General features: G+C 39.9%; 1 protein-coding gene and 1 long non-coding RNA gene across 3 annotated transcripts; one reads left to right on the top strand and one right to left on the bottom strand.

The window, feature by feature from the left end:
* The first annotated feature begins 558 nt into the window (after positions 1–558).
* LOC311275404 lies at positions 559–18,546 on the top strand. Its single transcript, XR_014624864.1, has 7 exons — positions 559–645; positions 7,351–7,473; positions 8,079–8,225; positions 12,145–12,349; positions 15,156–15,284; positions 16,750–16,915; positions 17,474–18,546. It is a non-coding gene; the product is annotated as an uncharacterized lncRNA (long non-coding RNA).
* Positions 3,493–9,671, bottom strand: LOC311275403 (ubiquitin carboxyl-terminal hydrolase 37-like). 2 transcript variants are annotated; one of them, XM_084383931.1, is made up of 19 exons: positions 9,429–9,671; positions 9,182–9,264; positions 8,723–8,804; positions 8,382–8,451; positions 8,089–8,294; positions 7,820–7,951; positions 7,593–7,716; positions 7,342–7,493; positions 6,340–6,442; positions 6,086–6,162; positions 5,883–5,991; positions 5,707–5,767; positions 5,445–5,602; positions 4,963–5,316; positions 4,675–4,869; positions 4,308–4,546; positions 4,107–4,188; positions 3,808–3,945; positions 3,493–3,717 (listed from the first exon to the last, which is right to left on the bottom strand). In XM_084383931.1, exons 3-14 carry the CDS (start codon positions 8,761–8,763, stop codon positions 5,311–5,313), a joined length of 1,239 nt encoding a protein of 412 aa, XP_084240057.1. In that variant the 5' UTR covers positions 8,764–8,804; positions 9,182–9,264; positions 9,429–9,671; the 3' UTR covers positions 3,493–3,717; positions 3,808–3,945; positions 4,107–4,188; positions 4,308–4,546; positions 4,675–4,869; positions 4,963–5,310. The 2 variants fall into 2 exon arrangements, with proteins under 2 accessions (XP_084240057.1, XP_084240058.1); XM_084383932.1 differs by lacking the exon at positions 4,107–4,188.
* Positions 18,547–20,519: the final 1,973 nt, after the last annotated feature.

Raw genomic sequence — 20,519 nt, 5'->3', positions numbered from 1 at the left:
TGAGGGCAGGAAATGCTCCATGTGTGTAGGTGTTCTGAGGCTATGTGTAAGGTAGCCGTGGCTAAATGCCAAAACTTCAAAGCAAAAAAACCCCCGAATAATTGTTTGTTTTCATTTGGTCTTCATATTTGGCAGCTTTTCTATCCAAAGCATAGTTTGCATCATGTGGGCACAATCATGTAGCTTTGGAAAACACTGTACAGTAAATATAAATAATAAATAAATAATATGCAAATAGTAATGCAGGCCAAATCCCTCTCTATAAACCACATAATGAGGTTCTCTGAGTTCACCTGAGATAAATACTTGTCATTTTTCTTGAGTCGAGGTCATAACCTGCCACACTGATGATTGCATACGTAGAGGTTTGAAAAATGAACCTATTTGTAGTTTTCAGATTTTGAGTTTTTGGGCATATTGTGCTGAATTTAAAAGGCCTAAGGTTATTTTATATACTGTAAATTGCTTTTTGTTATTTTCTTTAAAAAAGGTCACACACTACACCATCTGAACAGCAGGTGGCACTATAAGCGTGGACAATGAGGGAAGTATTAAGCTCAGGCGCACTGCTCATGCGTACTTCAGATTAAATCTACGTAGGAGTTGACAGCAGTATCTTGCGCTCCTTTCTTCATTGCTCCACAGGTATGTAAATATGTTCAAAAACTGTCTACCTATCATTTCGTTAGCACTGTACAATCATATGAAATGTTTAGGAAATGTGTTATCAAAGTTGTATGTAAGAAAGTGTTATGACGAGTGAAGCCAGAGTTAGCTAGTACAGTTAGCTAAGCTAATGCTAACGGCCGGAGCTCTCTCCACCTCGCGGTGATATATATTTACTTTGCACAGTTTTGTTATTTGGCTTTTGTACTGCAACAAGAAACAGTTACATGAAGTAACATGAATGTACTTTTGTTTAAATGTGTTATCATAATGTGAAGCACCGGGTTTAGATGTGTGTGTTTGTTCATGTTCATGTAATGGCGGCGTCAGTAAACGGCCGTCAGGTCGAACAGTTGAATACAGTGTTTAATGCTGCGTTTCTTTTATTTAAAAGGCTCAGTTCCCATAATTTTACTGTTATAAGCTGGTTTGTCAAAGTTTAAACATTTCATAGTTTATTTACTACACAAATGTATTGAAAGGGAAGTTCAAATGTATAAGATAAGACTTCAATTGAATAAACTCCCAGATAAATGTGGAGTAAAAATGTATTTGTAAAAACAGATGTGTTTGTGAAAATTTGGTACTTCAGATGAAATCCATGTACGAGCTGACAGCAGTATATTGCGCTCCTTTCTTCATTGCTCCACAGCTCATTTGCTGCTGGCCCAGGTTCCCCTAGGCCCGAGGCCGGTAACACATGCAGATTTTTTTCCTCTTCTTTGCTCACTGAGGTGTATGACAATGTGATGAGCACCATGAGAAGTGTGGGAAGGCTGCCAGTCTTTTTGATGTCAAAGAGATCCAAGCGTTTGGCGGGGCATAGCAGAGCGGCATCTAAATTCACAAAGGCAGCTTACTGTGTCAGGATGCACGAATGGAGCGCCATTCTTGAAATCTTTGCTTCAAAGTTTGGTTTTGTGCTGTTGTTTCCGTCTAAAAGGCCACATGGCACCGCTTCCTCCTCGTTCATCACTGCACGGGATGGTAGAGCTATAGATATAGTGCAATAAAACCTCTAATTGGGATTGTTTAAAAGGTTGTGTCCTTTCTTAAAATTCAAACCAAAAGAAAGCGGCCCAATTTTACTAGGATTTTCATTCATATTGGACTATCCCTCACCTCATGATATTATGGCTTAAAGTGCGATCTTTTGGACTGATTATATAATAATTTGACAACAGGAGGCCTATAATGTCACAAATGCTGTGTAGAGACCAACAGAGGAAATGCGGATCAAAAAGTTTGACAGGTAGGCCTATTTGATATTCTTAGTGCTTTGAGAGTGTGTTCCTGCACTTGAACACAATTACCAAACTACAGTTCTTGCACAGAGGAAAGGGTAGGGGATAACGCATTTTTGAACAATTTTGACCTTTCAAGGTAACATATAGTTTGAGTTTGTAGATGAGCTGACTCAGTGGCTCAGTGTTAGCCACCTAGTCAGCTAGCTGGAAGCTATTGGGCTCCAGAGCGAGGTCCAATAGGAATGAGACGAGGAGCTAAATGACAGGGAGTCTTGATGTAGTCGAGGACCTCACCTTCTTGTGGGAGTCCTCTTGTAGGCCAGGCAGGTTCCCCAGAAAGGAGACTCTTGTGACCTGTTGGAGGTGCCACTGGTCTTAATACCAGTCAGCTCAGCTACTGTCTTTGGCTGGAGGCCAGAAGTCCCTGGAGCTGACGAGAGGCTAGCAGGCTGGGGCTGAGAGCTGGGTGCGATTTTCAATGCATCTCAGTGTATGGCATCCTCAATAATCTATATTACTGCACATGGCTACTTTTCATGATTTAAATTCCCCTCTTATTCAGAATATCCTTCCAATAATCAGACTACAGCAGTCTACAAAATAAAAGCTGAATGTTTTCAATACATAAACATTACAAAAACAAAACATTTATCCATCTGCAGTGCCGTACACGTTTGTTGTAATATACAATAATGTTTTCACAAGGCAGCTTTGAGATGAGACATTTACTGACTCTGCTGCACACACCTCTGTCAGAGTTTGATGGCAATGTTGATAGCACCTCCTCAGATCTAGCTCCTGGTGAAAATGGCTAACATGATTAGTAATTTTTGTTCCAAGGAGGCAGAAGTCAGGCTCAGCATGGGTCTCATCCAGTTTATGCTTCCCAGCAAGTTTATATTGTCCGTTTAAGAAATACAAGGTGAGGTTTTTTTTTGTTTGTTTTTAATCACTCGTAGATGATCTCTGCCTCCCTCAGACATACCTCCTACATAAGTAACGTTATAATATCAATATGTATTCTATAGAATTCAAAGCATGGGAGCAACTTTGTCCCGTAACTTTATTGTCCAGCTTAGGCCAGACAATCAACAATTTACATGAGCTGCAGACTCTCGAACATCAGCAACCAAATCACCTCAGCTCTTAGTCTTGGTGTAGAACCAAAAGTTGTTTAGCAGGTCAGCTGACTGTTGTAAGCTGTGGATTCCCAACATCCGTGGTTACATCTTTGCTAGTAGGCTGGCCAGCTAGCTATAGTTTGACCTGTATACCGGCCTCAATCCTCTGACACAGTGCATACGGAATAAACATTTTGTTTCTTCTCTTGTTCTTTGTCAGATTGTAGAAATTTTTTGTAATGTGACCAAAATTTGAATTAAAACCCTTTATTTAAGACCATTTAATACTTTTTATTTAAGACATTTTAAAGTTTGTCTTTTTTTGTAACTTGTATTCATCTTGAAGAACTTTCTTGACAAAAAAACCTAATCAGAATTAAATTGTCAAATATATTTGCTTGCATTTACAACTTAAAATGTTATGACAATTATGTCATGACATGACAGCGAGGCAGAAGTTGAGTGCAGGCAGATTTATTAAAAATTCAACAATGGAATATACAGGGCATGTAGCAAAACTCTGGCTGGAGAGTCAGTTGGAGAGGTAGTTCACTGTGGTGCTGGTGGACCAGGCGGCGTGTGGAGGCTCAGGTTGAGCTCGAGGTGAGGGGGCCAGCTGCAGAGGTGCTGAGAGCTGGGTTGTGGGGTGCGGAGTCACTGGTAGCTGGGATAGTTGGTGAACCCTGGAGGAAGCACAAAAAGATAATCAGGTTTCCAAGTACACATATACACAGACAAGAGGCTTAGTGAAGCGACTAGCTGGAGCCATATACCACGTCGATGTGGCAAAATCATCTGGCAGCAGGTAGCATGAAGACCAAGGCTTTTAAGCAGGCACTGATTGCCAACCTGCCGCAGGTGTGCGTCCGCAGCTCCGGTGATGCAACGCCGCCCAGCCTCTGACTGCGCCTCTGCAAGCACAACAAACAAAAACAGACACTGAAAACACAAGTCCACCACAGAACGTGACAGGCTGTAACATTAAAAATGCAATTTGAATCTTACAACTTACTCAAATTAAAAAAAAAAAAAGAATTAGAATTAACTTTGCCAAATATTTGATTGCAATTACATGTGCGGCCAGTCAGATTTTCTCATCATTTTTGAAGACTCAACTGGTTCCCATCTCACCCAGGGCGTCCCGCAATTTAATCCTGAGAATAGAAACACATGTACATTAAGTTCAGTGTCTGGATTTCCTCTCAGTTGGGTAATCAGTCTGAAGTACTATCATTTCTGTGAGTGATCATGTGCATGGTATTGTTCCACTTACTTGTCTTTTGTAAAACAAGATGGAGGAAGATCTTCGGCACTTTGCACACAGAGTCACTGGTTGTTCCAGTGACCACTGATGTGTGGAGGCTCAGGTTGAGTACGAGGCGAGGGTGCCGGCTGCAGAGGTGCTGAGAGCTGGGTTGCGGGGTGAGGAGTGACTGGTAGCTCGGATAGTTGGTGAACGAAGACTCAACTGGTTCCCATCTCATCTCGGCCAGGGCATCCCACAATTTAATCCTGAGAATAGAAACACATGTACAATAAGTTCAGTGTGTGGATTTCTAAATGTGTCCTCTCAGTTTGGTAATCAGTCTGAAGTAGTATCGTTTCTGTGAGTGATCATGTGGAAGGGTTTTTCCACGTACTTGTCTTCTGTAAAACAAGATGTAGGAAGATCTTTGGCACTTAGCACACACAGAGTCACCGGTTGTTTCAGTGACCACTGCGTCACTGACGTGTGGAGGCTCAGGTTGAGTACGAGGCGAAGGAGCCAGCTGCAGAGGTGCTGAGAGCTGGGTTGTAGGTGCAGAGTCACTGGTAGCTGGGATAGTTGGTGAACGCTGGAGGAAGCACAAATAGATGATCAGATTTCCACGTAGACTTTTAATGCACAGACAAGAGGCTTAGTGAAGACACTAGCTGGAACCACATACCACGGCGATGTGGCAAAATCATCTGGCAGCAGGTAGCGTGAAGACCAAGGCTTTTAAGCGGGCACTGATTGCCAACCTGCCGCAGGTGTGCGTGTGCGTCAGCAGCTGTGTTGATGTGAAACTCCGCCCAGCCTCTGCAAGCACAGCAAACAAAGACAGACACCGAAAACACACAAGTCCACCACAGAACTACTACTCAAATTAATTTAAAAAACAATTAACTTTGCCAGAGTGCTGCAGAGGTGCTGAGAGCGGGGTTGCGGGGTGAGGAGTCACTGGTAGCTGGGATAGTTGGTGAACGAAGACTCAACTGATTCCCATCTCACCTCAGCCAGGGCATCCAGCAATTTAATCCTGAGAATAAACACATGTACAATAAGTTCAGTGTCTGTGGATTTCTAAATGTGTCCTCTCAGTTTGGTAATCAGTCTGAAGTACTATCATTTCTGTGAGTGATCATGTGCATGGGTTTTTCCACTTACTTGTCTTCTGTAAAACAAGATGTAGGAAGATCTTTCGCGCTTTGCACACACAGAGTCACCGGTAGTTTCAGTGACCACTGCGTCGTTGTAGGTGAACCAGCGGTCGCTCAGGTCCTCCTGCCCCACATCTAGATCGACACTGTCAGAGATGTAGTGTCCTAACAGGAGAGGAATCATTGTTTACATGGGCTGTCACAGGACTCAGTGGATGGCATGTATGTTAACCTACTGAGAGTTTAAGGACAATAATAGATTATCTTACCACTTTGTGCTGTGAGGCTGAGATGACTGATGCTGCTGACCAAACTGTAGCAAGCACCACCCTGAGAGGGAGCAGAGGCAACCAGAGTTAGTACACACACAATTATTCATATGTTCACTTAAACAGGACCAGTCTGATGAGCTGGTTGGCGATTAGGTCATTGAGTTTTTCCTTACCTTGCTGGAGGACAGCACCAGGTCCCTGGAGAGGTGGACGGGGTCGTTGACCTTTTTGAGCTGGAAAGTCGGAGTGAACCTGAAACGTTTCAAGTGCAAGACGAGCACTCTGTAGACAGAAAGAAGATGTATGGGCATAAAATATGATGTTACTAATAGTTGGACAGAAAGTTAGGCTTTGTGATGGATGTGATGTCACTAACCTTGGCAGGTTCACAAATGACATGTGGTTGCCTGACACAGTGGCACCGCACTCACACTTGTACTCCAACTCTTCCTCCTGCAGAACAGCACAGAACAAACATGCTTACACTTCTTTACTGGACTGACATGACATCAAAACAACTAGCTATCCCTACACATGCCAACATAAGCAGTGGTTCTGGGATCAACATGTGTTTTATACTGTACATGACACTATCGCATTTTATCAGTGGGACAGAAAAGTGTTTCTTACCTTGAGGTAATTCTCAAGCATTTGCTCAATTGTTCCACTTCCAGGCAGGAGGTCCAGGGAAAGTATTGTGTACTCCTCCTGTCTGATGGATCCTGCACCACATCTGCATAATCAAAAGACAATAGAGTTAAGATACAGCTGCAGACCAAGTGACAAGGCTTTTTGTGGAGGATTTCAATTCAATGAAACGCTGTGAGGTAATCCGATATTTAAAGATTGGCTCACCACAATTACAAAGCAACATATTTTCTTACTATATGAAGATAGATATCTGAAATAGTTTTCAAAAAATATGTTTGTTTTTTTTAATTGGGTAAACTAAACAAAGTTATAAGTTCTAATAAAACAGCAGTGGAATTGAACTAAGTACATTTACTCACATAGTGTATTTAAGAACAACTTTAAGGTATTTGTACTTGCGTTTTTTCTTTTCTTGCTACTTTATACCTCTATTAAAATTCAGGAAAATATTGCACATTGTTTCCCCTTATTTGACAGCTTTAGTTATTGGTGACTTACAAGTTAGAATTTTTACATATAAAGCGTACAAAGAGATTTTTGGTATAAATCAAACTACTTTAAATAATAATACATAGAGCTGAAATATGGCTGCAACAAGCAGATGATTAACTAATTCATGAAAACTATTTACTAAGTTTGGACTATTGGTTGGACAAAACAAACACTATGAAAGTTACAAACCAAAAAATCTATTTAATCCATCACTCAAAAAAAATTATCTGGAGATTAATTCATAAGGGAAACAAATGTTTGCAGTCATTTATAAAATAGTTGAAAAGCAGCTAGATATCGACCAACTGTAACAGTCAAATGCATTTTTAATGCATCACTTTGACTTGTAACAGTATTTTTACATTGTGGCATTAGTACTATGCTGACTATAGTACTACTGTACTATAGTCTACTGTACTGACTATAATTAAGAATCCGAATACTTCCTCACCACTGCATATGAATGTGTGTGTGACTGTGTAGTTGTACCTTTTGCAGGTCCTGATCTTCTGCATCTTAAAGACCATGTGGTCTTCCACTGGACAGCTGTAGGTCCTGCCCATGCTCGCAGCCTTCATCCTCAGCTGTGTGCTCAAGGACATCATTTGGTAGAGCACTGAGGTGAGGAACTCGTGAGCATCCTGTAAATACACGCACACAAACATACAGAGAGGTTTAAATCCAGAGGAGATACCTGTCAGGAAGTGGTAAAACAATAACCATGAAACCACATTACGCACCTTCTGGTGATAATCAGCAAACTCCGGATTCAAGGCAGCGACTACAGTCTTGAATTTGAGGAGGAGGTGGGTTTTCTGACGCGCATCACTCAATAGGTGAGACCTGCTAATGTCCATAAATGACCTGGATATGGAGACAAAAACAGTCAGAGGCATTCTCTTTCTTTTTTAGTGTTAAAGGTACAATTTCAGGATAAAAAGAGTGTTGTGTCTTTAGGCTGTTCTACCTCATGATTGCGGCGTCGGGAGTGGAACTCCAAACTGGCTCCTGACAGCTGATGCTTCCAACAAAGTCCTCCAGGGTCAGGAGGCTCTGCAGGCAGGAGTTCATATAGCAGTTCTGTGCTGGATTGGGGAACCTGACACACAAACAAAACAAGTCAAACATATCTCAGTGTCATCAAAACTCTCTTTTCTTTCTCTGTTTTACTTTGGTTTGATGGATTAATGTGTCTTTCTTGTGTCTGTGTGTGTGTTTATATGCAGATGTACTTACCCAAGGCACTTGAACTGCTGATGTCTGAGGGTCTTTGGGATGGAGATGATATCTTGTGCATCCTTTCTGGCTGGAAGAACCTTCTCAACCTCAGGCAGACGCTCCTTTCCATCTTTAAGCTCCACCACCGTGTCTTGGTGAGGAGCAGGGGGGCGCTGCTTCTTTGGGGCAGGTTCTTCGGGACATGGCGTGATCCTGTTTTTTTTCTGTTGTAGTGAAGAAATACTCTGGTTAAATCATGCAAAGACACACTCCTCAACCAGAGTGCTGCACTTTATGTCAAACATACATACCTTACGCCACCAGCAGGGCTTTGTGCTCTTTTTCTTGGGCTCACCGGTTTTTACATCCAAGGTGATGACCCTGGTGACAAAAAATGATCAAAGAGCAGTTATTGTGAAGCAAAGTGTTACATTAACAAGCAAGATAAAAAAAACCAAACAGTTTTATTACTTTAACCAAACATGCTAGCTGGGAATAAAGGAATGTATTTCTTACCTTGTCTTCTCCTTTTGATGGTTGTGGTGGAAACAAAAAAACCCCCAAACAATTAGAAATAAGTTAATGTTAAAAAGTCAATATTGATTCCTACAAACTACTCAACTTAATTTAATACACAGCCGTTCAAACATACCATGGGCCGACCAAAAAGTCGGTGCAACCATAAGACTTCATGATTGTAGATGTTGGCAGCAGGAGTGTCAGCGACAGAGACACTGTTGATAAAGAGAAATACAGTTGTTGATTTATTATTTAAGTATCTACTAAACAAAAAATAAGGTCAAGCTCACATTAACAGTAGAGAAATTACATTTATTGTGTCAAATAAATCATACATCTTCTAGAGGGGATCATTTTAAGGAACTTATCACTCGAATCTGGGGTGAATTCAGGATTGTGCTAATGAAAATAAATGTAACCTGATCACAAGCTAAGTCTTGTTTTTAATTAGGACCACAGTAAAGGTTGTGTCTCCTGACAGTGTACATACACACACACACCCACACACACAGTTTTCTTTGTGTACTTTATGAAAAATCATCTGCCAAACACAAAAAGGATGTTAATCAACCTGACTTATGGATGTTGTTACCTGCTCAGCGAGCTGGGTGTCTTTTTACTCTTATCTGCTACCAAATCCACATTTCTTCTGTAGGACAGAACAGTGACGGATTTCTGTAGAAAAATGTACAGGATGCTAATTACTGAAACATAATGTATCTCTACAGATGATATACACTACTGTAACCTGAAAACAGCAAGTATCTACTAAATTCTGCAAATTGTTGAGTTAAAATAAGGTCAAGGTCACAATAATTGAAATTGTGTTGGAGACAAACCTTTCCACAACAGCCAAACAGATGAAACATGTTGGCGATTTGTATAGTTGTCGTTATCGAAGATAAACTTGACTCAGACTCACAAAAACACAGCTTGTTTTCTTGTAGGTTTGGGTAAACAAGCTCTCAACACAAGTTCGCTGACATGGCAACAGAGTTCCAGGACGAGTTCCAATTCAAAAATGTACAACTTTTAAATGTAAACATGGTGGATGGTGAACGAGTTCCAATTCAAAAATGTACAACTTTTAAATGTAAACATGGTGGATGGTGAATGTTTGAACAGTTGCTTTGGCAACATTGTTGTTAAACTTTCATGCCAATAAAGCCCCTTTGAATTGAATTGAAAAAATTGTATCTGTATGAACCCATAAGAACCCATTATGAGAAAGCCCTATTACTACCTGCTCTATTGGCCACGTATTACAAGAAAATCTAAATGAACTAAGTGAATGTAGAAAAACATGTATTATTTTTATTTTTATTATTATTATTATCATCATCATCATCATTATTAACACTTTTTTCCCAAACCCCTGCTACTGTACATTAACATCTGTACATGTTTCTACAAAAAGTGTAATATCATATCAGGCGGTATATCCCCAGAGGAGATTTTTACTTCTCAAAGCTCTGGAGCCAAATTTGTTTTTCTCATTTCAGCCTCATTTAAGTTTCTATTCTGTCTGAAATGTTTCTCATATTTCTCTCCGATAATTCACTCAGAGAATTAGGTGAGACAGAATAATTAGCTGGAGTCATACTTGAGACTTGAGGGAGACACCTTGCTAAACTCAATTCGGTGCGTTTAATGGCTGCTTTGTTTCTCCTTTGGAAAACAAAATGAGCAATATGGGAGCTACTAAGGAGCATTATGTGAGATTTTATATATATTTATTAAATGACTTTAATTTTTTTCGAAAATCAAGGAAAACTAGTGCTGGAACAAATATGCACTTTATTAAAATGGCAACAACACACAGTAATCCCTCATAAAGTGCATTCATTTTAAACAAAATGCCGACGGGGCAAGAAGCTTAATAAGATGGTACAGCAGTGCTCTACTGTGGTCTTTCTCTAGAGAACTCTTAACCTGGAGATAGTGAGGTGAGTGTGAGGGAGCATCTTCTTGTCAAAGAATAATACTTTGCACAAGGCGTTTTCACTTTTTGCAGTTAAAAAAAATTAAATCAGTCAATGGTAGAAGTCAATATTAGCTTGTTGCTAAGGTGCAGTGTCTAAAAACAAGTCCCTGTACCTCACTAACAGGCTACTTCTTAGGTAAATGAGTCTTTAGTTAGATACTTTGGCTAGAAATTAGATAAATATACTTGGTAAGAGTTTGAGTTTCTTGATGGGGCTGGACACACCAAATTACTGGCAACATGCTGCCCATTACCTTTAACAAACTGACCAATAACAATTGAGGTAGCTGTACAGTAATAACATGTTAACACTTTAAAGACAGCAAAAGCTACTCCAAGACAGAAAATCTGAACTACAAATATGCCTCTTCTCAATAAGTCTGTGTTTTCAGAACAGTGTAACAGTGTCTCTAATAGTAAATATAAATAAACATAATAGCAATGTAATGTTCCTCAATTAACGAGACTTGATTACTTCCCAAATTAATACTTTTAAAGGAACAATAAAATCCTAAAATGCCAGAAATCTGCACACAGATAAAATGAACTTACTAATACTACACTCACTCACACCCACTAGCTGTGTCCCAATTCAGGGGCTGCATCCTTCGAAGGACGTGGCCTTTGTGGATGACAATGGTTGACCTTCGAAGGCTGCGTCAACCATTGTTAAATGGGACGGTCTAGCCTTCGGTGTATTTCCTGGTTAGGGCACCAGATGTTCCCGTCCTTACCCTTACATCACGATTTCTGTCGCCCAGGCCCGCGAAAGTGAAAATATGAGTAGAGAGACTGACTGGTGGTTCAAGACACCATTTTAGAATAGGCAAAAAAACCCTCATAAAAACACAAACATTTGTACTGAATGAAAAAAACAAAACGATGATTTTTCCCCAAACAGCATGTTATAAATATAAAGTGGCCATGCCTGCAAATGGGAGATTTGTTGGTACCCATATGCCCATATAACTATTTTTTTATTCATATATCTTCAGGTGAATGGGCCAAGGACCCACTTCAAAATGGCTGTCAGTTTTACCCTCACCAAAATTTAACCTGACTTTGGAGCATTTTTTAGCCCACTCTCTGACAACCTACCATGGCATGCATGGTACCAATGGATTCCTTGTATGATTTAGTTTCACATGATGCTGATCACTTTAATTCTTCCTTTAAAATTGAGGCTGCTGGAAGACATAAAACATGCGGAGGTCGGCACGTTGTCCGTGAAGTTTAGAGGATTTACAGCCTGGCTTAGTTGTTGGTTTAAAGCTGAGACAGCCAGTCCCTCTCGAAAAGTATTTCGGCCAAGTTCGTATTTTAAGAGGTTTTTGAGGGGGCTGTCCCCTTGCTACTTCTTACTGGAGTAAGTTAACGGTTAGCTAACCTTCACAAGTTCATAACCACATGTGGTCTTGGCTTACTGGCTAGCTAGGTTTGATATTTGCCGCATGTGCGGACAAGCTTCTTCAAAAAAGTATGAGAACCAACATAAATACATTCTACATTTTATGAACTTCTTCTTCAAGCTATACAAACATACAGCTTACCTTCTTTTACCTCCTGTGCAGGTTCCTTCTCCAGTCCTCCTGGCTCGTTTGCACTCCAGCTGCTCTACAAACGTTAAACCAGCCCACTTTGTGAATTGACCAATCACGATGCAGCATGTGTAACTGACAGCACTCTCGTCCAAGGAGATGATGACGTTGTGCCGCATCATCTACAGGGTTCACAGTCGCAACTTTTTGCGCCAAACATGCACAGCTTGTGTCAGAGGTGAGTGTAGAGCTCTGCCTTTACCAACACAATAAATCCTTTACTTCATTTGTTGTGATGGAAGCCAAGTGTAGTTATGTTGCATTCAATTGTACTCAGAAAAAGGAAAAAGTATCTGCTGTTGGGAATTTTCAATCAATGGAAATATTTTATGTGCATATATGTGGAGGACCACAAATGTCACGGAAATATATAGGCATTAATTAATTAGTTTCCAAATCAAAGTATTAATCAAATAATAAATAGACTAAATTACAAAGTCATTCATTATTTGATATGTTAATGGGCAATAAAAAGAAGAATTTACAAATGAAATATTAATCCATCAATAAATAATTCAAATTAAAAAGGGATTTACAAAACCAACATAAAACAGTCAGTACATCATTTCAACAAACAATAATTAATTCATGAATAAATAATGGAATTTAAAAATCTATTTGAAAATGCTATTTAAAAAAGAGAAATAAAGAGCTGGATTCACAAATTGAATTAAAAATACAGATTTTAATCAGACATCTAAAAGGGCAATTTCCTTTTCTATCTGCATGTCCATTTACACGCTGCTTTCCCTTTTCCTACTAGCTATTCCATTTGCTTATTCATTTAGCTTCTACTTTTAGCCTCTCCATTAAGCCTTTCCATGACACTTCGGTCCCTGAGCTGGTAAAACGAGTTAAAACAATGCAAATTAGCCGATGTAACAAGCTCTCTGATTGGTTATTGTCATCTGCAGACGTATGACATTCCTGAATGTGCATTTGAAGCGAGCGCACTAGAGACATCCACCGACCGAACCGGCTAAATTCCGGTTCAGTGTGTGGCTAACTTGAATGGGGTTCAAATAATTTTATCGTGCAGCTCTTCTAGACTTTCTAAAGGTTATTGGACCGAATGGCTCCAGTTATGACAGTGAAACAAGTCATTTCGTGGGGGTTGTGACGGTCAGGTCTTTCTCTGCCTGATATCACAAAGAGACGCAAAAGTTGAGAAACTCTGAGAATTACATTAGTATTATTGATAAGATCGCTTTTAAAACTTAAAATGAGACTAAATTGAGTGCATGTGCATGGAAAAAAATGAGAGACAGGAGAAATGAACCATAGTCTCAGTGTCTTGCAGATCTTATAGTTGTGTAGGAGAACAAAATAAATATTTTTGAGATCTTTTTCTAATTTTGCCAGAGACCGTCGTCCGAGATGCCGGCAATTGTAAGTGCGACACCGCTAGATATTTTTAAGTAGTCCTCGGCACGATTTTCAGCTGTGTTTTTTGCGACAAAAACATTCATTTTTGAAGGGAAGTCTCCAGCTGTGTTTGTGGGGACCAAAACTGGTATTTTCAGCCACAACCTGATAACCTGATCTTTTCCTAACCCTAACCAAGTGTTTGTGGGCCAGAGTGAGCAATTAAGAGTGTGTTTGTTTGGTCAAATTCTGTTAACATCAACCTCAAGACAACCTTCCCAAACACTTAATAGACATACAGAAGTGTCCTCTTTTAAATCACTTTTTAAGACTTATTTTTATTGAAAGGATTTCCTATAAAGTTATTTAAATGTGTAGTTTATTGCTCTTTTATTACCGTGTGTTTTACTGTTGTGTTTTTGTGTTTGTTGCAAAGCACTTTGTAATGCTGGTTTCAATTAGTGCTATACAAACAAACATGCTATCATTATTATTATTAATATAAATCTTTGGTTAGTTTGGTTGCACATTAATGTTCAAACAGTTCTACAGTCTGTTTGCTGACATTGAAACAGCTAACGCTTCATTGTGATGGAGATGTTGGAACACAAAGCTCAGTTTGAAACATTTTATTCATCATGAGTTCACATCCAGAGAAGCTTTAATTAAGCTGAATCACTGTTTGTAATAGCTCACAACTGATATGAAAGAAACATAAACACAGTTACCGCAAAGTAAAGTTGAGACACATATTATTTCAGATTATTACACTGGTGAAGCTGAAACTTCTATGCATTTAATTCGTAACCAGTGCACATATCATTCACCCATTTGAACTAACCTTTGATAACTGTACACTGCCCAGTCTGCAGGTACTGTAATACTTCAGACTGATTCTGCTACACTTCTCCTGCTTAAGGACACATTAATAATGTTATAGAAGATGACCAAAGGGCCAGCGGGCAGTCATACTGCCAGCTGTAAATGGTCTGCATTTTCTATAGTGCTTTTCCAGTCCTCTCAGACAGCTCAAAGCGCTTCACAATACATGCTACATTCACCCATTCACACATTCATTCACTGATGCCGGAGGCTGCCATGCAAGGCGCCAAATTGCTCATCAGGAGCCAAATTGCTCATCAGGAGCAATTTGGGGTTCAGTATCTTGCTCTCAAGGATGCTTCGACATGTAACTGGGGGGGCTGGGAGCCGGGATTCGAACCTTCCGATCGCTATATCGCTAGACGACCCGCTCTACCTCCTGAGCTACAGTTGCCCCTGTAAGTTCCAGTAACCTTATTCAGGCCTCCTTCGTTGTGATTGTAGTTGAGGATGATGGCTGGCGTTCTCATGAGCACGGCCAGCCATTTTGTGCAGTGTGCTCAGGGCGATCATGTTCTTGTTCCTCTTTGGGAAGTCAGAAACTAGAGTGGCTGTGGGGGTGGAGGCAAACTTTGATAAGGAGGCCTCTCTCCAGATTGTTTGCGAGGAGTGCAGTGGGAAGCTCGGGCTTGTTCTTTCTTACTGTGCCAACAAATGGTTATCTTCCTCTTCAGGAGATGCTGGCCAAGTTTATAAGAGGTGAATAAATTGTCTCATGTGACATTCTGCCCCCTCAGTCCATCTGTTGCATCAAATCACAACCTGCTTACCCTGGTTCTTCTGTGGGCCTTCACTCGTCTGTTTCCCAGTGCAGACTTACCTCCTCCAAGCGGCGCTGGATTGTGATGGTATCGGGTATATTACAGGTAAGGACAGTGACCTTTTGACAAAATAGATTACTATCACTATCACCAGAAGTGTCAAACAACAATCGCATACATCAATGAAATCACAGCAATTAATAATGGAATTAACTGTGAAAGTAACTTACATCATATGAAAATAAAATGGAATCAGTTGCTGTCACTTGTTTACTTCAAGATTCAGATTTCTCCTATGGCCATCGCTTTGCCCCTCACACACCTTACAGGTCGAGACCCAGGATAATAAAATCAAAGCATCTCGAGAAAGTTTGAAGGACTTTTAGTTGCACTGAAAAATTCACAAAAAAGAAAAATAACCCTTCCACTCTGCATACCAATTCAGAGCTAAAAATGGTACTTATAGCTTCGGCAAAGAAAGAAGCAGTGGTACTCTTGTATGCACCATCGAAAAAGATGTCTGCCTTTGACTGCATTCCGCAAAAGTAATATTGCTTTAAAAATGTTAATTTGTTTGTGAACTTCCACATAAAGGTGGCAGCAACAAGTCTCATCTGAAATTAAGAAAAAGAAAAAAACACCTCAGAATCAACTTAATCAAAAGTTGTTGAATGTGAGGCTAAAAGGTCCTGTGTGTAGGAAGAGTTGATGTGTGAGTCTCATTCTGAACTTCAGAACTTCAGAATGAGACTAAAATACTAACCTTTCTTACAAATAGGATGTTTAAAGGAGACAGTCATCAATTATGAATACGATGTCTTTGTAAGACCGTGACAATGTTTGCCTTGCTAAGTCAATTAAAATGCTCTACCATTCCCATCCTGTTTTGTAATAATAGTTTCAAGCCTTTGCACTTTTCTAAGTCAAAGCAAACAGCATGCATCATGTGAGAGAGGTGCTCATTGAACACGTTTGGGTGTGATTACTGTTGCTGGTTGTGTTTAGAATGTTATAGGCTGTAATCAGTGGTGGAAAGTAGTTAAGCAGGCTACATTTACTCAACTACGGTACTAAAGTACACTTTAGAGGTAGTTTAGAAGACACTTTAGAAGTATTGTACTTTCTACTCCACTACATTTATTTGACAGCATTAATGACTAGTTACTTTAAAAACATTTTACACAGTGGATAATGTACAGTAACAAGCTCTTAAAATGCGACACATTGAGCACCACATGGTGTTTTTTTTCCCTTTAAAACTTCTCACATGGTTTCATTTCAATACATGTTTTAATGACCCGATATCTCAGCAAGAAGCAAAGGAAAAGTGAAAAAGTCCAGAAACTAAAAACACATCAGAACTTTGTTTTTTCTTAATCTTCTCCCATGAATCATCACACAGCCCTCAGATTTATCTGATGTCCCTGCACATAAGCTGTATATAAAGTACTTCAAACTAGCTTCACTTCCAGCAGCAACAATGGTAACACAAATCTTACTATGTCATATATAATAATATATATCCCACTGGTGACAATTACTCCTCTCCATTTTGTTCCCACACCTGCAGATCCTCAGCCACCTGCTGGCACCTCCACCTCAGCACCTTCCACAGGCGCAGCAGCAAGTGCTCCTGACCCACTCACCTCAGACAAGCCCAGAGATGTAGTATTAGCTTCTACAGTCCCAGGACCAAATACTGGGGCACATCTTGTGATATGTTTCGGGAGCTAGGGGTAATGATTTCAGCCTACACACACAGTGATCTGTGTGACTGATACCTTCTTCAAAACAGTCCAATGCTGACAAGTCTAGTGTTCATTATTGCTAAGATAAGCCAATTAAAAAGCCTTTACAATGATTCCTGCTATCTATATATTCATAAACACCCAACCTAGTAAATAAATCATATAAAAGACTGTTTGTTAGTTTGTAAGTAAAACATCCTGACTCATGAGGGATTAAAAATCTTCAGACAGTCTTGAGATGGACCTATAATTGTATAAAAATGTGGGCCTGTTAACAGGGGAGGAACATGAGCAATGGAATTCATCATCCTTTATTTAAATCTAGAAAACTCATACATGCCCACATTTTCAATGATGTCGAGAAGACTGTAAACAGAATAATTACACAGAAAAATCATTTAGAACACAGAGCACAGTTAAAAGAACAAGTACAGCTAAAATCAGAGGCTAACTTTAGAAAAAATAACTCGAGAAAAATCTTTATTTTATCACATATCGTTCAATGAACAACATAGTGACACTGTAACTCTGCATTCAACCCATCAGGAAGGAGCAGTGGGCAGCCAACATAAAGCACCCCAGGACCAACTTGGTCAAGGGCACTGACCGAAGAATTGACCTAAAGTTTTTAGGGTGGGGGAAACCCGAGCAACTGGAGGAAACAAGCAATCATGGGAAGAACATACAAATGCCACACAGCTGGTTTGTATTAGCAGGTATTCAAACCCTGGACCCTCTTGCTGTGAGGCAACAGTGCTAACCCTGCACCACTGTGTTGCCCTATGTTATCTGGCCTACCAGTTTTTTGGTGTCTCAAAATTTCTGACCTACTTTAATTTACTTTAATAATGTCAGGAAACCAATTATCCCAGAGTTACCAAGTAAAGAAGACCTCTAAATTTAAATTGTACTAGGTAAACAGTTTTAACAACTTAATAACCTAATAATATTTGTCTACTTTTCATAATTTTGAGTTAATTGGTTTCCTTGATTTTTTTAAGTTTAGTCACTTTGTCAGATTTTACAGTAATAGTCTACTTGGTAATTCTACTAAGAGTTTTCTGACCTTTTTAAATTAAAGTCAACTTTTAAACTCTACACTGTACCGTCCCCTGCACCTCAGGTCATTAACATGTAATGGGAATGTGAAATTAAACAAAATACTATATGGGTCTAGGCCGCTAACTGCCAACATTTTATCCTGACAACTGGGCTGCGGTTTGTGCCCGTCTAATTCATTGGTAAAAGTGCTGGTAAGCATAGGCAAAGGTCGGCTTGACTAAATTTCCAGAATAAACATGTAAAAAGGAATTATGTCATTGTCGTTGCTATAGTTCAGCTCTCTAGGTAAAATGGCTTTTGGACACGTGAGTCAGAGGTTGGCTGGCAGCAGGGCAGCGAGTACACTAGGGAGAGAACAGTGTTAGCAGCACAGCAGGCTGTCTGGCGGTAGGCAGGCAGAGAGAGCATCAGGTAGCATTTGGCATTAGGTGGCGAGAAGCGGCGAGCGGGAGGGCAGGTGAGCGGGGAATAGAGCACGGAACCAACAACAAGAAACTCACCTGTGTTGATTATAGCTTGACTGCTTTGAATGCATTGTGTATTGTATTTCCAGCTCAGGGGCCATACTGACACAATAACGCAAACATGTCTACAGGACAAACAGAAACGCTTGTGCTGCCATCTTGGGTTATATCTGGCTGGACTGAAAACAGTGTTATAGTTTGAAATACAAAACTTCCACATTTTCATGTGAGCAGTGGAAAGGAATAGTTTTCCCTTCATATCTGTCTGTCTTTAAAGTTATCTGCGTGTAGATGGTATATGTTATAAATTGTGGTATATAAGAATCCAAATCTATTATGATGTACAACACACAGTGAAAGCAACACACAATGCCTGACTGTTACTCTAGTACCCCTTTTCCACTGGTCAATAATCCCACTTAAACCTGCTAAGATCTGTTTTTGTGCAATGGGAATATGTAAACTCTGCATTTGCACCCGGGTCAATTGACTCTGCAGTAGACACAGGCTTTTTTCACCTTGGTTTGGCTCCACTTTGATCTTAACATAAGACCCGGTTGAACATGCTAAATTGCGCCACGGAAAGTGATGACACGTTATCAACATCTGGTGGTGGCGCGTAAATAAAGAAGGAATTTGGGATGCATCTATCCAAGGACGTATGTTACTGGACATGGTGTTAGAGGCAGAGACACATTCATTCCTATGAAAGCTGCTCAGTGTAGTTTTGAAACCAAAAAAGCTTTACTTCCTGGCTGTGAAAATACCTTGATTGCGACCTAGCTGGCTAACTTCCGGGCAAGCGCTCTGCTAACTTGAAGGGGGATAAAATAATTGCATCATTTGGCTCTTCTAGTTTAATAAAACCCGTGTAGACCCGCTAATTTTGGTGGAAAAGCAGTATATGTCTCAGTTTCCATAGTACACACTAGACCAAAGCACTTTTTGACTGAGTAGTGTGTTCATACTAGAAAATAAGTCAATTGTGTAGATCTCTGGGAAAAGACAGAGAAAGACAGTACCCACTTATGTCTGTATGGTTACTATGAAGCTGGCTAACTTAACGTAGTAATTGTTTGCGCAATTGTCACAAAAACTAACTGTTGTAAAATTAACAATTCACAATTCAAAGAACAAATTGTGTGGTAGCTTAGTTATGTCAAAGTCACTTTAGGCAAGTCTTGCCACTCAGCAGCCATCTTGGTAACGCCCGCAGGCAATTATTTTGAGCTAACACGACTAGGCCCATATCTAAATCAATGGGGACAGAACTGTAACTTCACTTTCATTGGTCACAAGGACATAAGAACTGCATGTAAAGAATCATCTGTCCAAACTGATATAAACAGCGTAAAAAGACTTTTACCACAAATAAGGTTTAAAATGCCTTATTTCCCACTTCAATCCAGAGTGCCGTGCCATGATGCCACCTGCACATTCCACCAGAGCAATTAAACAAATGTGAGTTTGATGTCACATATTTAAAGCAGCATTATGTAGAACTTGGTATTTTGTGTGATTTGGCACATCCCACAGTTTCTGGATGCAACACCGCTGTGGTTATTAAATCCCAGGTCTGCAACCATTTGTGAGAGCTAATGTAGGTGCTAACTACAAACAGAACACATTATGTCTTAAAAGTGTTATGAACTTGAAGTAAACATATATGTAGCACTGTGATCCTACCCTCTCACTGAAGTTACATAGTGCAGAAATGAGTGCTAGAGAGACAGAAACACAACTCACCATATTACAAGACACTGTACCGTCAAAATGATTTCGAAGCTGTTATTCAAAGGTAAAAAAGTTCACCTTTCTTGGTAATCCTGAATATTAGTGTGATATCCTCCTCTAATGCCTACTAGAAGTCCGTCTGCAGCCGCACCAAACCAGAGCAACACATAGAAGCTTTTTATGATCTGGAGCCTCTTAGGACGACATAATTGATCATTTCCTTCCAAAATCGTTACAATCACTGTTGCAGAAATAACAAAAACATTTCTAATCCCACACTATTATTGAAGACTTCGGTTTTGGTTAAATTACCACTTTGTTAAGGTTGCGAA

The sequence above is a fragment of the Pagrus pagrus genome (assembly GCF_965226575.1).
Source record: "Pagrus pagrus genome assembly, chromosome: 19".
NCBI lineage: Eukaryota > Metazoa > Chordata > Actinopteri > Spariformes > Sparidae > Pagrus > Pagrus pagrus.
The sequence above is the reverse complement of the archived record's forward strand: the minus strand, read 5'-3'. Positions and strand labels throughout refer to the sequence as shown.

Excerpts from the sequence above, each read along its gene's own strand:
- LOC311275403 (XM_084383931.1), bottom strand. The coding sequence starts at position 8,763 with ATGAAGTCTTATGGTTGCACCGACTTTTTGGTCGGCCCATG. Across the intron at positions 8,295-8,381 it reads AGCCCTGCTGGTGGCGTAAG|AAAAAAAACAGGATCACGCC; the intron begins GTATGTATGTTT and ends TCACTACAACAG. Across the intron at positions 5,768-5,882 it reads TGGTGCTGTCCTCCAGCAAG|GGTGGTGCTTGCTACAGTTT; the intron begins GTAAGGAAAAAC and ends GCTCCCTCTCAG.